This window comes from Argentina silus, assembly GCF_951799395.1.
Source record: "Argentina silus genome assembly, chromosome: 18".
Lineage (NCBI taxonomy): Eukaryota > Metazoa > Chordata > Actinopteri > Argentiniformes > Argentinidae > Argentina > Argentina silus.
In genome coordinates this window covers 10,640,771-10,655,770 of record NC_139672.1, presented here as the reverse complement: position 1 = coordinate 10,655,770, position 15,000 = coordinate 10,640,771, and the positions used below count along the sequence as shown (strand labels likewise).

General features: G+C 47.0%; 1 protein-coding gene across 1 annotated transcript in view; it reads left to right on the top strand.

Annotated features, from left to right (window-relative positions):
* LOC310819281 (cadherin-2-like) overlaps window positions 1-15,000 on the top strand; it is a gene marked incomplete at its 3' end in the record, with an annotated part of 62,577 nt that overhangs the window by 27,220 nt on the left and 20,357 nt on the right. The window contains exon 3 of the mRNA XM_083690524.1: window positions 13,513-13,733. Within this exon, the coding sequence (XP_083546650.1) occupies window positions 13,513-13,733 (221 nt within the window). The remainder of the gene's footprint in view (window positions 1-13,512; window positions 13,734-15,000) is intronic.

The following is a 15,000-nucleotide window of genomic DNA, read 5'->3' as shown; positions in this document are numbered from 1 at the left end:
CTCAGTTGATCTTCTTCTTCTGTGAGCACTAACTTTGCCTGGGGGGGGGACGGGGTAGAATCTAGCAGGTCGAAGTAGGTTAGTAGTAGAGAGATGCGTGTGTGTGTGTGTGTGTGTGTGTGTGTGTATGTGTGTGTGTGTGTGTGTGTGTGTGTGTGTGTGTATGTATACCGGGTTGTAGCTTCATATCTTTAGGAAACCATGCGTCACAACGGGTTCAGTCGACTCAACGCATTGTGAGAAGGTGTTTGGCTATTCATACAGATGCATGCTCTTCCCTCTTTCCCTGTTTGCTTTATTCAGCGTGAGCAGCACGTAACAAGCTGTCATGTGTCTGAAAAGGCTGTAAATGAGTTGAATTTTTAAAGCTTTTTGAGAGGAACACTGCTCCCCTTTAATCTTCCCAGTGTGTATTTTTCCTCAGGTTTTTTTTCTGTGTCGGCTAATTGTGTTAGGGGCAGAATTTGACATGTATTGACTCAAACATGCGGTGGAAAACCAGCACACAGCTCTTGTGTATTGGCAGCTGCACTAATCCCCCCATCCTTTGAAAAAGCCTCTGTTTTTTTTCTGTTTTTTTTTTCTCTCCTGAACATCATTGTTTAGAGGAACATAATTTTTCCCCTCATTTTTCTTTTTTTCTTTCTTTTTTCTTCTTTCTCATACGTTCACAAAGCAGATTTCCTGACGCAAGCCCTCAGAAGTCTAGGGTTTGTGTTTTCCACCGTTTTGGTTTGTGTGTGTGTGTGTTTTTTTTTAGGAGGGGTTGAGAGAGGGGCTTTTTTTTTTTTTTTTTTTCAGTGGGCCACGTCGTGTGTGGCGTAGAGGTAAGGGGAATTTGACGCTCTCATGCGGACTCCTAAGATACGGAGGCTGTGAAAAGAGACTAAGGGGAGGCCGGTCGCAGTGCCTGGTGGAGGAAGGCACCAGAGAAATAGAATGGAAGGTACATTAGGTAGTTGATGGATGAAGTGTAGGTACGCACACTGACTCTTCTTCATCTTTTTCAGCTTAGACTCTATTCCGCCAATATGGTGGTGTTTCAATATGAAAAAAAAGAAAGCTAAATACATGTCCATATGGTATGTTTATTGATAGTTTGTTTTTATCATATTTCCCCAGCAGGCGTCTGCCCAACATTCAAAGTCCACCCTTTAACCCCTCGCAAAGTTTTATGGAAGAACAACTTGAATGTCCATCTGGGAAAGTGGGCTTACATATTATACAGTTTGGCGTAAACACTATTCCTGTACAAATTAGTATGCATGCCAACAAGTTAGCGGTGTGTGTGTGTGTGTGTGTGTGTGTTTGTCTGTGTATGCGCTTGTGGATGTGTGTGTGTGTGTGTTTGTCTGTGTATGTGTATGTGTGTGTGTGCGCACGTAAATGTGTGTGTGTGTGTGTACGTGTCGATCTGTGTGTGCGTTTGATGTGTGCATTCTCTAACTCAATCACTGGTCGTTCTCTCTGAGAGCGCGGCACCTCCAGCCCATATCTTATAATGGTTTTCTCCAGAGAGCCCGTCAGCCTCACCTTCCATTGTCTCTCGCTTCATTTCCCACCCAAAAGAGGATTTCTGGGGGAGCAGTCCTCTCTCATCTCCCCACGCCTTCCCTAGGAAAGAGCAGAGTGCAGGAATTCCATTTGCTCCCTCCCTCGCCGGGCCCGCGCACACCACTCGGCTTGCCTTCATGCGACATGACATAATTGCATGGAGATTGGTTCCACGTCCCCCTCCGTCCGTCCTTTTGCGCATATTTGAAGGTAAAGGCGTCTCGCGGCACACTGCAGGGTATTCAGCATGCTCCTTCGAGAGCTGTTCATTGTACTTGTTTGTAGATACTCTGAATCCTGCAAAAAGCATTCGTATGTTTTTGCTCGGTCTGTGTCGAACCGTTTTTTTTTTTACGGGCCTGTCAAGATGAAAACGGGCCTTAGTTGGTGTCATTAATGCGTCTGTGTGTGTGTGTTTATGCGTGTGCTGGTGTGTGTGTCCGTGTGTCTGTGTGTGTGTATGCTCTTGTCGATGTGTGTGTGTGTGTGTGTGTGTGTATGTGTGTGTGCTTGCGTAGACGTGTGTATGTGCGTGTGTGCATGTTTGTGTGTGTGGTTAGTTTTGTAATTGGATGCACCGGACCATATCAGTCTTTACCTGAGGTAGTCATTTGCATTGGCTTGATTGACAGGAGGACTATGCAAAGCAGGCGCTCCTGTCATTTCCAGTGAAAATGGGTAGAGCAAAGAAGTCGCTCTGTGCCTACGTTATTAGGCATTTCTCTCCTGGTAAATTAGCAGTGTGTCTTTAATTGCTGAAATGTTGTTTGAAGATATGTGACTGCTAACTAGAGGTGTCCTTCAACCCGATCTGTTTTGACTTACATCTTGTAAGAACAGCACCCATTTCCTGATAAAACAGCACCCACTTTACCACGGATATGTATTGTATTCTTTTCTATCCTGTTCATAATAACACGCTGTTTTATGCTGTAATAGTTATTTTGGTCTTTGTCTAAGAGACATTCAGTAGCAGCAGGCTGCCTAGACGTCTGGCCGCTTGAAAATGAAAAAGGACTAGTTGAACAGAGAGCAGGAACTAGTGCGTGTAATTCTGAATATTCATAGTGGTCTGTCACTGCGCCTCGGACATCACACAATGTGCGTTCCGTTGTGTAACTGACCGTGAGAGGAGCCTGCGCGGCTTGCTCGACGCCGAGGTCACGTCTGAGGACATCGAAACATGTTTCGTTACGTAACGCGGCACCATTAGAGGGATTAAGACACTTTGAATAAGAATTATCGCTAAGACAGAAAGCAATTGAGGAACCGATGATTACGGTTGCCCCTGCTGCGGCGCTCAGATATCCGCGGGGCGTGTCACATGTGTGTGATTACGGGGCCACCTATGCGCGTGGTCCCCCTGTCACGCATGATGGTTATTATTTGCTGTGGCTTGAAGCCGGCTGGGAGAGGCGTTTAATGAACTGCGTGTCGAGCACAAGCGCGGGAGGTCGGACAATTTGTCAGAATTTAATCACAGCCCAATGTACAGGCGTGTTAATTTTATCAGAATTGATAACGTACAAATGGCTTCCTGGCTCGCCGAGCTCCTGGGAAACGTTTTTGTCGTCGTACCCTCCAATCGGAAAGCCCATTGTCCCTCACAAATCAAAGTTGTAACGCTCTACGATTCCCGTGTTTTATCTGTTGTAAGACTCTCTCTCTTTCGACGGTGGCTTGGGACATATTTCATTGATAAGTTGTTTTAGAAGGTAGTCGTCTCATTAAATATCCATTTATTCTTTCTTTATATCTTTCATCTCAGGATCTCAATCACCTTTTTGATGACCATTCAAATGATGTAGGCCTAACTTTCTCATTTGGTAGTCACCGCAGGTTCCCTTCTCTCTTGTGGTAACGGCGTTAAACCTCTGAAGTCATTTAGGTGTTTTACATTCAACACTCAGTTTTTATAACTGTTATAAATCCGCCTTCAAACCGCTACACAATGATGGGATGTCCAATTTGACTTAATTTCCACCATTCACCAGGCATTGAACACATAAATGACTACACAAACTGTTTATTGGCCCTTTTGCCTTCCCTACCCATTTCATTGTCAAGTGAAGCTCAGCCGTGACAAGCAGCTGAGAGGCGCCGTGCCTGAACCTTGGCAAGAGGCTAGCTTTAACACAGTTTTTTTTTTATTGGCAGCCACATTTTTTGAATTCAGACACTCACTGAACGGAAATGCCGAATGCCCGTACCCACACCCACACAGAAACACACACGCACACGCACACACACACACACATATATACGCTTGCACGCACGCACACACGGAAGTCTCTTCCGGCAAGCTGTTGAGAGGTAATTTGAATGGGTGGTGATGCAAATCGTGTCTGCTTGAGCTTGCAGACGCTTCTTCACCCCCTTAGTTTATACTTCTTGCTAAAGCTGCGTTTTGGGTTCTGTTTCTGTTAGGAGAAATACGATTGTCTCTCAATATGTTCTTGGGGTTTCATTTATGATAATACAAACTCCCTCCCCCTCCCCAGTACACAGATCCGGGCCTTTGAGTCTGCAGACAATTGATCACAGCCGATCCAGGCCACACATCGTCAATAGCGAATCTCTAAACAATAGAATCGAGTGTTTATTTCAATGGACTACCAACGATTAAACGTGATTGATCGTCGGTTGATGAATGTCCCCTTTTATAAGCATACACCGGACTCTTTATATTCTAATGAGGTGTCGGAGCGCTGTGTGTCGGCTAAGGGTCCAGTCAGCGCCAGCGTCCCATTGGCCGAGGGATTTTGATGGATAGTGTTTACTAAAGCGGGCGACACTGAAAGAGGAGAGACCAGAAGACGGGTGTACTATTTTAACACCGTTGACGGTTTTGACCCGGGGATAGGAGGCGTCAGACACTCGTACCATCGCTTCTGGTGTCAAATGTTCTGTTTTGGTCCCCAAACCCTCTAGGATAATGACCCTGTGTTCCAGAGGGAAGACAGCACAACCACGGCGCGGCACGGAGAGCTGTCTTTTTTCGGTTGTTTTTCTTTTGTAACCCGAGCTGACATGTACAGTACATTGAGGCGGGGAGACGAACCAGGCCTGTTGTGCAGAACAACCAGGCAACAGGCAGGCTTTCTGTAGGGGTGATCAAAATGCGTACGAGTCAGTCTCCATGAACATACATGCCCATAGAGGATACTGTACCTCAGCAATCTCTCAGCCTCTCTCTCTCTCGCTCTCTCCCCTCCCCTTCCCTCTTTCTCGCAATTTTTTTTATGACGACATTCCGACAGGCGTGATCAAGGGGGTGAGATGACTGGCTTTGAAGCCGTGGTTTTTCAGATCAAAAGGCCTGGTTAATGCCCCATTACAGGTTGCACTCAAGCAGTTTAGGTGCCTGGCCCTCGTGATTCCAACTGCAGCCCTCTGAAAAATAGGCGCCCTGCCCAGCGCCGCTGGACCCCGGGTTCAAAATGATCAGCTGACAACGGCAAGGCTAATGGCTGTACTTTTTTTTCTTCCTTTCTTCTCGGAATTCCATGGAGGGAAATGAGAGTCTGCGTTGTCTGTCCATGCACACGCTATATGAAAGACAGGTGCTCTTTGCTTGTCACTTCAGCTGAATAGTCTTGCATTAATGGTTCTTACCGGAATGGTTTCGAAATGCCATTTTCATTGAATTCCAGTGGTACTGTGTTCATTTGTGAATCTGTACTTTCTCGATGCTCTTCACCCAGTAAGTGTGTGGGTGTGGGTTTGTCTTCAAAAGTTCATTTCACAGTTATTCCATTTTCAAAACATTAGAAAATGGCACAATATTTCTTGGATTCTTATCTCCCTTGTATTCCAGAGATGGCTTAGCCTGTGTGAAATCCAAAGTGCCTCCGAGGCAATAGCACTTCAAGAGCACCATAGCTCAGTAGGAACGGATGCGGAAGGCAGTGTAACATTCCCCAAATGTGTTTTGCTGCACAGTGTGGTCATTGGGAAATGGCCTCTTATACGCGGTGCGGTAAGGTGCAATGAATCTGGACACGGCGACTGGCTTATTATTCACAATCTGATTTTGAAAACGGTGTCTCGGGATCTCGGCCCCCCTCTGGCTTTTAACCTCACACAGATTGCTTTTCGATGCCCCTCTCTTTCCCTCTCTGTCTCCACCTCTCCCTCCCTTCCCTTCATCCCTCTCTCGTGGAGGGCGTTGCAGATTGGACAGAGTGAGAAATGCCCAGCAGTTAAAACGGGGGAAGGGGGGGGGGGTTAGAGCAATTAAAACCCAATGACCTTTTCATAAGAGGGCTTGGGCGAAGGTTAAAGGACGCTTGTTATAGACACGAAGTTCAACGTTTCATTTCTAATAACGTTGATTTAGGGTCTGGAGGGTTCTGTTTTCTGGGCTTTGCTCATTGGAGTGGTCCCAGATCCCGGGAGGAGCAGAAGCTAACGGTGGTTTTATATGGAGAGGCTGTGCTGACCTCTCAGTTAGCCTTGTCAAGTTCGACTGTAAAAATTACCATTTTAATAACCCGTAGACGAAATAGGTGATCGTTATCTCCCTTTTGATCTCAGTTCAAAAGGCAGTGTAAAATATGAGATATGCTTTACAGTGCATTGAAGCACTGTGGATCTTTGTTTGGCTATATGAACATTGAAAGGCAGTGAAAGGAATCCCCATTGTTAGCTCCCTAGCATTTCAAATGACTCTCATATCATGGTAATGCTCTGCACCTGTAATGGACTTGTTGGGGGTTGCAGGTAGCTATGCTGGAGCCATAGTGTTGTGGAGTATTTGACACCCCTGGTAATGTGGTCAATTTAATACCCTTCTAAAGCCTCTGTATCAAGCCTACTTCCTGATCGCTCGCAGAACCAAATCCCAGTAGCTATGTAGCTGATAAGTGCAGAAGGATGTAGCTTAGCTTTATCAGCCCTTGGCTCCAATGACACAGTAATCCAGCCGACGCCACGCTGTCACAGCACTGCAAAGAACACACACAAGAATCATTTCATTTACCCAACAATGACTGTGGGGCAAAATATGGGATATTTTCTTGAGCCTCCCCTTTAACTGTTACCCTTTAAGGCCTTACATAACTTCCACCGTATCTGTTTACAACAGCGAACACCATTTTGTTCTGGAGCCTACAAAGCTCTCCAGCTTTCTGAATGGGAGGCCCTTATATCACGATAACGTTGTGGAGATTGCTATGGCTAATTTCCAGAGGCTAGCTGTTGTTCAATCTGAACAGCTGCTAACAGCCTTTAACTCAGTAGACAGGAAGCTCTCTAGCCTTCAAGAATACAAGGCCTGATTTGACATAAACCCAGTCGAGATTGTCAAGCCTAATTGCTAGCAGCTAACTACTTGCAGTCAGAACACCAAACAGCCTTTCAGTCAGTACAGACAAAGCTCTCAGACTCTTATGATAACTCAGGAGAAGGCAGAGGCTAATTCCTAGCGGCTAACCATTGCTCAGTCAGAACACAGAGTACCTTTGTACCTTAATGGGGGAGAGAACCTCTTTGGCTTGCCGAAGGAAATGGAGGTGACTGCGGGCCTGGCGGGGAGTCGATCTGCTTACCTTGTTATTGTCCTCTGAATACAATGACTCTCAGACAGGGCCCGATGCCCCCCGGGGAAGCAAATGGTCATGTGCTGATGTGAGAGAAATGCTAAATGTAAAAGAAAGAAAAAGGGGAACAGAGAGAGAATCTCATTTCTGGGAAGAAGGCAGTTTTCTGCCCCTAGGGGGTCAGTTTAGCATACCAGGGGAGCCTATAGGTCGGTACATCTGAGTTTGAAGGAGCCAGCATGGATATTGCCGCTATGATGTATGTGCCACTTGTGTTTTGCTTCTCCATGTATGCCAATATGTGATAAGGCGGTAAGCGGTATCAATGCAATTTGCTACTGTGTATTCATCTCCTCTAATTGAAGCTACAGTTTCAGGAGGGGAAAATGATTCCAACAATACGCATCAAACAACAGACACCCTGTGCCGTGGGGAGTTGGTCATCGCAAGCCAACTGAGATATCTAGGCTGCTACTTGTATAGTGTGTGTGTGTGTGTGTGTGTGTGTGCGTGTGTGTGTGTGTGTGTGTGTGTGTGTGTGTGTGTGTGTGTGTGTGTGTGTGTGCGCGCAAATGTGACTTTGATAGGTTTTCACTTTTAGTAGGTTTATTTTTCAGAGACATCAGGAAGGGAAGTACAAATTCGGCATGTTTCTTTCATGCTAAATCCCTTACATATTTTACGGCGAAAGCCGTAAGCACATGGCTCTCTCTCCGTGGCGTTTGAAGTGCTCTGCATTAGTAAAACGCCTTCAAGGGCCCAGTCTGGAAAAGCCTTGTAGCTTCCTCCTCATCATCCCCAAGATCCAGGCAGCAACTGTAAACAGTTTACTTTCTCTTAAGGGTCCCGCTTCTACGCAAGACAATGTTACCGTGCCGAAGCCTCATCTCCTCAGAATGAATGGAAGTCAGATTTTTAAGATGAACAAAAAAATGGTTTGAGGAAAGAAATGTAAAATAAATAAAGATACCCAGCACAAATGGCAGTTGTTTTCTTATTACCCTTGGGGCTGAGGAAAATATATTCCTGCTAAAAGCTTAAATAGTTCCTACAGGGGGAAGGAAATACATATACAGACATAATTATGGGCAGAATCTAGTTATGATACTTAAAAGCCTAAGTATGATGTGTTTCTTGCCCTTTTATATATTAATTGGGCAATTATGGAATATAATTTTGTGAAAGGTATTCGCGCCATAAGGGAGATGACAATAACGAAATACAGCCTTCGTTTCATAAGAAATATCTCCCCAAAGTAAACGTTGTGATCTCATAATTGAGCCTCGCAGAATTTATACATTTCCATCGGAGTGAACTTCATAGCACTTTGATTTGAATTGAGGCACCCGAGTGCAACCTCTGCTTGCACTTAGCAAGATGGCGTAAACACCGGCATTCACACGGGTGTTCCACTGAGCACAATCATTTGGAGCCTATGTTCTAGATTGCATTGTCTCATTTCCAATGCAGTCAGCCAGGCTTACAGTAGCATAGTACAGCATGAACTAGATTTGGCTATCTGTGGTCCTGAATAATGCATTTTATCAGTAGCGTCCTGGCATTTGTCCGATGAGATCGCCTCTGGAGTATTCGCCGGGGTCTGCATTTCTGTCCCGGGCTACTGATGAAACACCTATGGTGAGTATTTCACGCCTGTCAGTGACATCACTTCCCGGAGATTAATGATGTGCAATACGAGGATGATAGCACATGACGAGATTCGGCCTTGTGACATTTACAGCACATTAGAAGGACCTTCAGCTTTTACTAACTTACGACTGGTACTGTATATTGGCAAGCAGGCATCAAATCATACAGTATAGTACGGAACATTTGATGCACTCTTAACTACACTACTGCAGACGGACACTTTATGTGTTCCCGCTGTGAAGTGTGCATGTGAATGACATTTTTAAAGGTCTTCCAAAAAGCTGGCACATGTGACGACTCTCTAAACTCTGGAGGCTGCTGCAAATTAAGCAAACGATTTCTCTCTCTGTCTGTCTGTCTCTCTCTCTCTCTCTCTGTCCCTCTCTCTCTATCTCTCTCTCTCTCTGTTTGTGCCTGTCTGAGTTAGCGGCCATCACGTGATGGGGCAGACAAAAGAAGGACACTTTGGGAGGTTAGCCTGGGTTTTTGTGTTGCCAGTCAGCCAGGGGAGGGGGTTTTCTAAGCCGTGAATGGGCTCGTTGAGTTGGAGGTAATTTTGGGCCCCGGCACAGGGCATTAGTTGGACCGGCCTTTCTGCTGACTGGCACGTTTTTTTCTCTCTTTTTTTCTCCCAGCAACCCCCCCCTGTGCTGCATCGGCGTTTCTGTCCAAACCAAAAGGCCTTTCTTTATGTCTGTGTCCATGACGACATGGTAGTGGTGTCTGATAGGGCGTGGCAGAGAAGATCTCTTTTAGGTCCCGTTTACCTTGGGGAGCCGATAAATCTCGACATAAGGAATTTATCTGGGAACAGGCGGTTGTTTAGCAATGCAGCTCTGTACGTTGCTATGGCTTTATGTGAGCTGCTAGGGAATCGGGGGTTGGGGGGGGTTGGGGGGTTGGGGGAGGTGATAAATGAATAGATGCATGCCGGACATCCCCTATTCATTATTATTGGAATTTGTGCTGCCTGCTGGGAATTTCTGCAGCCATTGCTGTGTCGGCTGACTGCTGAAGGGGCCTCCCAGAGGTGTTCAGATGGTCCAAAACTCTTAGCTGCCGGAGCTAAAGAACTGGGGCCTAGACTCAGCTCAACAAGCGGCCTGTGCCCACAAAGGCACAGGGGAAGTGCTGCAGTCAAGTGTACCCAGGGTATTAGTCCTACACACACACACACACACACACACTCACATCCGCACAGATACTGACCACACACACTCACTCACTCACTCACTCACTCACTCACTCACTCACTCACTCACTCACTCACTCACTCACTCACTCACACACAAACACACAAACACACACACACACACACACACACACATACCACATCACATCACATCCTCACAACATTGAAGCTAGTGGTTTGTAATTATGCCTCATCGAAAAGCAATTGTGGGACCGTGCTCAGCGGCTAGCCAAGGCCAGCCCCATAAATGATTATTAAGGTGAACCGCAATGAAGACTAATCAAGTTCTTAGGGACAATCAAGAGGCCCGACCCAACCACTCTCACACTCACACATCTCCCGCCCCTCTCGAAACGCCCTGGCCTATCTTAACTCAACAAATGCCACATCCACCCTACGCATAGATGGGTTCTATGGGATCATTTTGATCCAAACGCTGCCTTTCAAAGCTTTTCACCTCAGGGGGCACGACAATCAAAGCGTTTTAGCAAATCGATGTACCTCATTAAGAGCGAGCGGGTGCAAATTACATTATTCCCACCTCTCTCTCTGTCTCTGTCTCTGTCTCTCTCTCTGTCTCTCTCTCTCTCTCTCTCTGACTGTATGTTGTCTCTCATCCCTCGTCGACCGCCGGCAGCTGTCATCCTGTGAGCTGAGCTGCTCTGACACTTCGCTCTGTATTCTGCCTCTGTGTGTGAGCATCAGGCCTGCTAGGTGATTGCCCGAAGGCTTTGAAGTCACAGACGAATGGCTCGAAGGAAACACCTTCGGCGAGCGAAGGTCATCCATCCCTCTGAAGTCGGCTTTGCAAGGTTCAAACATAGACGTACGCGCGTGCGCACACACAGACCCAAAACTAATTGGACGATGTTGCTTGAACAAAAGCTCCAGCACACGGATTGGTCAATACTCGAGGCATTCCAAGCATAAAGGCGCAGAATGGATTCCTTCCCTGTGTCTTGTGTATCTACGGAAAGTGTTTGCTTTTCCTCCCACACTTTCTTTCTGTGTGCACCTCTGTGTGCCTTTCATCAATATTTAGATAAATGGCAACTCCTCAGGTGCAACAGACCCCTAATGCAGTACCCATGGCAGTGTCTTTGTCTGCGGATGATAAGCTTTTATACAGGTTTACGGTCTAGCCCTGTGTCATGGAAGGTAACCAAGTCCCTTTCAAGAGAGCCTTTCTTAGCTCTTCGAGACACCTTTCTAGCCCCGGGTCTTCTAAAAGAAACTGGAATTTTATTTTTCATTCATGGCCTTCAGAGCTCTGTGAATGCAGTCCATCATGTTTTATTTTCAACTGGCGGGGAGCTCACAACGCCGTTTATTGATTATCACCCTCTATTTGTCTGTCGTTCTTCCTTCTCATCTTCTTTTTCACTCTGTCTCTCTATATCCCCCCCCCGTCTGTCCTCTGGCTGTCTTTCACTCTCTTTATATAATCATGCATTTATGTGTTTTCACTCTTTAGAAATGTTTCTGTCTGGACTGGATACTAAACTGCTGAAGGTCTGACTTATTTTTTTTGGGACTTCATGTTGCTTTGCCCATTTTTAGTCCATCTCCACAACACTTCTCCTTTGGGAAACTGGCCGTCAGTCTCCCGCTGTTACGTTTTTAGCCAGTGCTCTTTATAGAACACAATGGAGAACAGAATAGGTACATTTTGGTGTATTGAGGGCCTGGGTGTATTGTGAAGGCTTTCATTTCTGTGAAACAAGCAAGACACTGTTCACTCCTGCCATTACAGAAGGGTTGTTATTAATAGGTCATGAATGGTACTAAAATTACATTGTGTGAGTGTGTGTGTGTGTGTGGGGGGGGGCTGTGTGTGTGTGTGTGGCTGTGTGTGTGTGTGTGGCTGTGTGTGTGTGTGTGTGTGTGTGTCTGTCTGTGTGTGTGTATGTGGCTGTGTGTGTGTGTGTGTGTGTGTGTGTGTGTGTGTGTGTGTGTGCACACGCACGCACACACAGCCCCACACACACACACAGTAAATTGGGCCTCGGGTTAAACCTTTGAGTTCCTGTTGGGAGCCTGGGCTCAGCCTCCTTTCGACAGGCCCACAGGTGCTCCCAGTGATGTGCTCTGAATGAAGAAGCCACTCCGAAGTCATAGCTCTGTCCTCCAGGTAACAAAAGAAAAGGAAGATTAGATGCCCTTCTTCAAGGCTTTTGTTAAGTAATTCTGTGTCTGGTTTAATAATTCAACACGGCACCGATGGAGCCGGTACAGAAATGATATATCTTTACGTCTGATCTCTTTAGCTTGGAGGAACTTCCACATTATCTGTATGCCGTGTTCGTTACCGTCATAAGCATACGAGGGGGCTGGTCGGGAATTGTATACACACAGGGGGAAAACAGAGGGAGTGGAGGCGATAGGTGTGTGCGTGCGTCCGTGCGTGCGTGCGTGTACACTGCGGCTTGTATATTTGTATATCCCTGCATGTCTCTGTTTTAAAGTCGGTGTGTGTTTGTTTGTTTGTGTGTGTGGGTGTGTGTGTGTTTGTGTGCGCGTGCGTGTGTGCGTGCGTGCTGGTGTGTGTGCAGGTGTGTTGTACGAGACGCACTGTCACTCACCTGTAACATGAACCAATGTCGTACCACTGCCACTGAACCATTGAGGGACTTGAGCTCCCATGAGCCACCTGTGTGTGTGTGTGTGTGTGTGTGTGTGTGTGTGTGTGTGTGTGTGTGTGTGTGTGTGTGTGTGTGTGTGTGTGTGTGTGTGTGCGTGTGTGTGTGTGCGTGTGTGTGTGTACGTCTGCGTGTGTACACACACTGATGAAATAAACATCACACACACTCCTCTCTCCCGGGGAGCCAAGGATCGGTAGCCATCCGCGGAAAGCATCCGTGTTTGTCATTGGGGACAAAGCTAGCATGCAACGGCTTATGCTAAAAGCAACTAGAAGAGAGAGAAAAAATGAGCCGATTTCATTTAGAAATATTCTCCTCCTATTTATTTAGGCTGATGCTTCTATTTACCCAGACACAACAGCGTGTTTGGCCACAACCTAATTGGTGCATCAGTTTTGGTATTTTAGCTTTCTTAGTTGGGATTCAGGAAGTGTCCTTCAGGGGGGCACATCTCCCTCCTTTCTTTTTTTTTTTCTCTCTGTCTCTATCCTTCTCTCTCTTCCACCGCACCTGTTTGGAGCAATACCTTTGGGGCGCTGCTTGAAATAAATTATGTATGAGTTTTAGGAGGAATCGGAGAACCTTTGTGGACTGTACCACACAGTCTTTTGAGTGGTGGGGGAAGAGACCTGTGCTGCCTCCATGTCCTTGTATCTGTCTGTCTGTCTGTCTGTTCCGTATCTCTCTCAGCTGAAACTTTATGCCCCTGCCCCCCCCCCCCCCCTCCCGTTATATCTCTCCTGCAGTGGAGTTTGTGGACTGTACTGTACCATACAGTCTGTGAGTGGTAAAGGAAAGGAGGGACCCTTTGTTGTCTGTCTGTCTGTCTGTCTGTCGGATTGTCTGTGTGTCCACCACCACACCTCAGCTCAGCTCAAAACTCATGTCTATCTTCCCTTCTCTCTCTCTCTCTCTCTCTCTCTCTCTTCTGCAGTGAAGTTTGTGAACTGCGGCAGAGGTGGCCTGGTGACGTTTGAATGCAGTAACCCCTCGGACTTCCGGATAGAGGTGGACGGGGTTGTCTACGCCACCAGGACCCTCGGCGCCCCCACCATCGGGGCATCGCCACTTGTCATCAAGGCCCGGGACGAGACCACTCAGCAGCAATGGCAGACCCAAGTGAGGCTGACTCCCACCGCAGGCCAAACCCAGCAGGTACGTCCGCACAACAACGGCGTCATCTCTCCCTCTCTCGTTCTACCCACTGTCTGTTTGTTTGTCTGTCGATCGCTTGATTGGTGCTACTTCGGCAGGATTGTGGAATATTCATTCCCCCCCCCCCCCCCCACACACCCCCCCCCCCCCCCCACACACACACACACACACACACACACACACCCCCCCCCCACCCCCCCCCCACACACACACACACCCCCCCCCCACCCCCCACCCCCCCACACACACACACACACACCCCCCCCCCCACCCCCCCCCCCACACACACACACACCCTCAACCCCTCCATCCAATATCTTTTACTTATTAGCTGCACCACATTCACAGATGACTTGTTCCCTAAATTGTAGCAGGTGTTCCGGGAGACTGGATGGATGCTCGCTAATTAAAACTTAATGTGTCAATTTACCGGGGAGCGCAAACATATACTCAGCGCGGTCAGTGGGTAGGCTGCATTGCTGGGAACAGATGCAAAATAGCTCCTAAATAGTAAAGCTGATTTCAATCAGCCGTCCTCGCGGTGGCAGCAAGGGTTATTACCTTGTCATCCAAGGGGGGCGCGTAATGAATGCACCCCTAGTGGTGATTTTGGAGGACGGGAAGCATCTGTCCCTAGGTTTAAAAGTGCTGCCGTAAGTGTTCCGATGGACGCACTCAGGCGTTGATGTTGTTGAGCATATGCTCATCAGTCAGCATTGTGATTGGGCGGAGATGAGAGCGGGAGTGATGATCAAGCATCCAGGACTAGCTGGAGCAGTTGACAATGAGCTCATCAGTCAGCGCAGAGACGGCTTTACTCAAAGTATGACCTTCTTTTAGCGGCTGATCCCGGTCAATGCTCCATTCTGGTTCTTCTTGACCTTAGTGCTGCTTTTGCTCACAATGGATCATACCATCTTAATGGACATTGTGTGGGAATGACAGACACTGACCTACATTGGTTTCCATCTCTCAAATAAGCAGTTCTCTTGTTGGTTTGGGTAGCTCTGTTTCCTGCCTGACACAAGTCAAGTGTGGAGTGCCTCAGGGTTCCATTTTAGGCCCCGTTCTCATGATATATGCTCCCACTTGGTCGTATTATTCGTAGAAAAAATATATTATTATAAAATATATATTATTATAACTCGCTATATTATTGCCTCAGTCGAAAGGCAGAATGCAGCTGCAAGGCTTTTAACCAGAAGTGAGAGAAGTGATCAATCAGTGATTTTAGCTTTGTTACATTGGGTTCTAATAGATTTTAGAA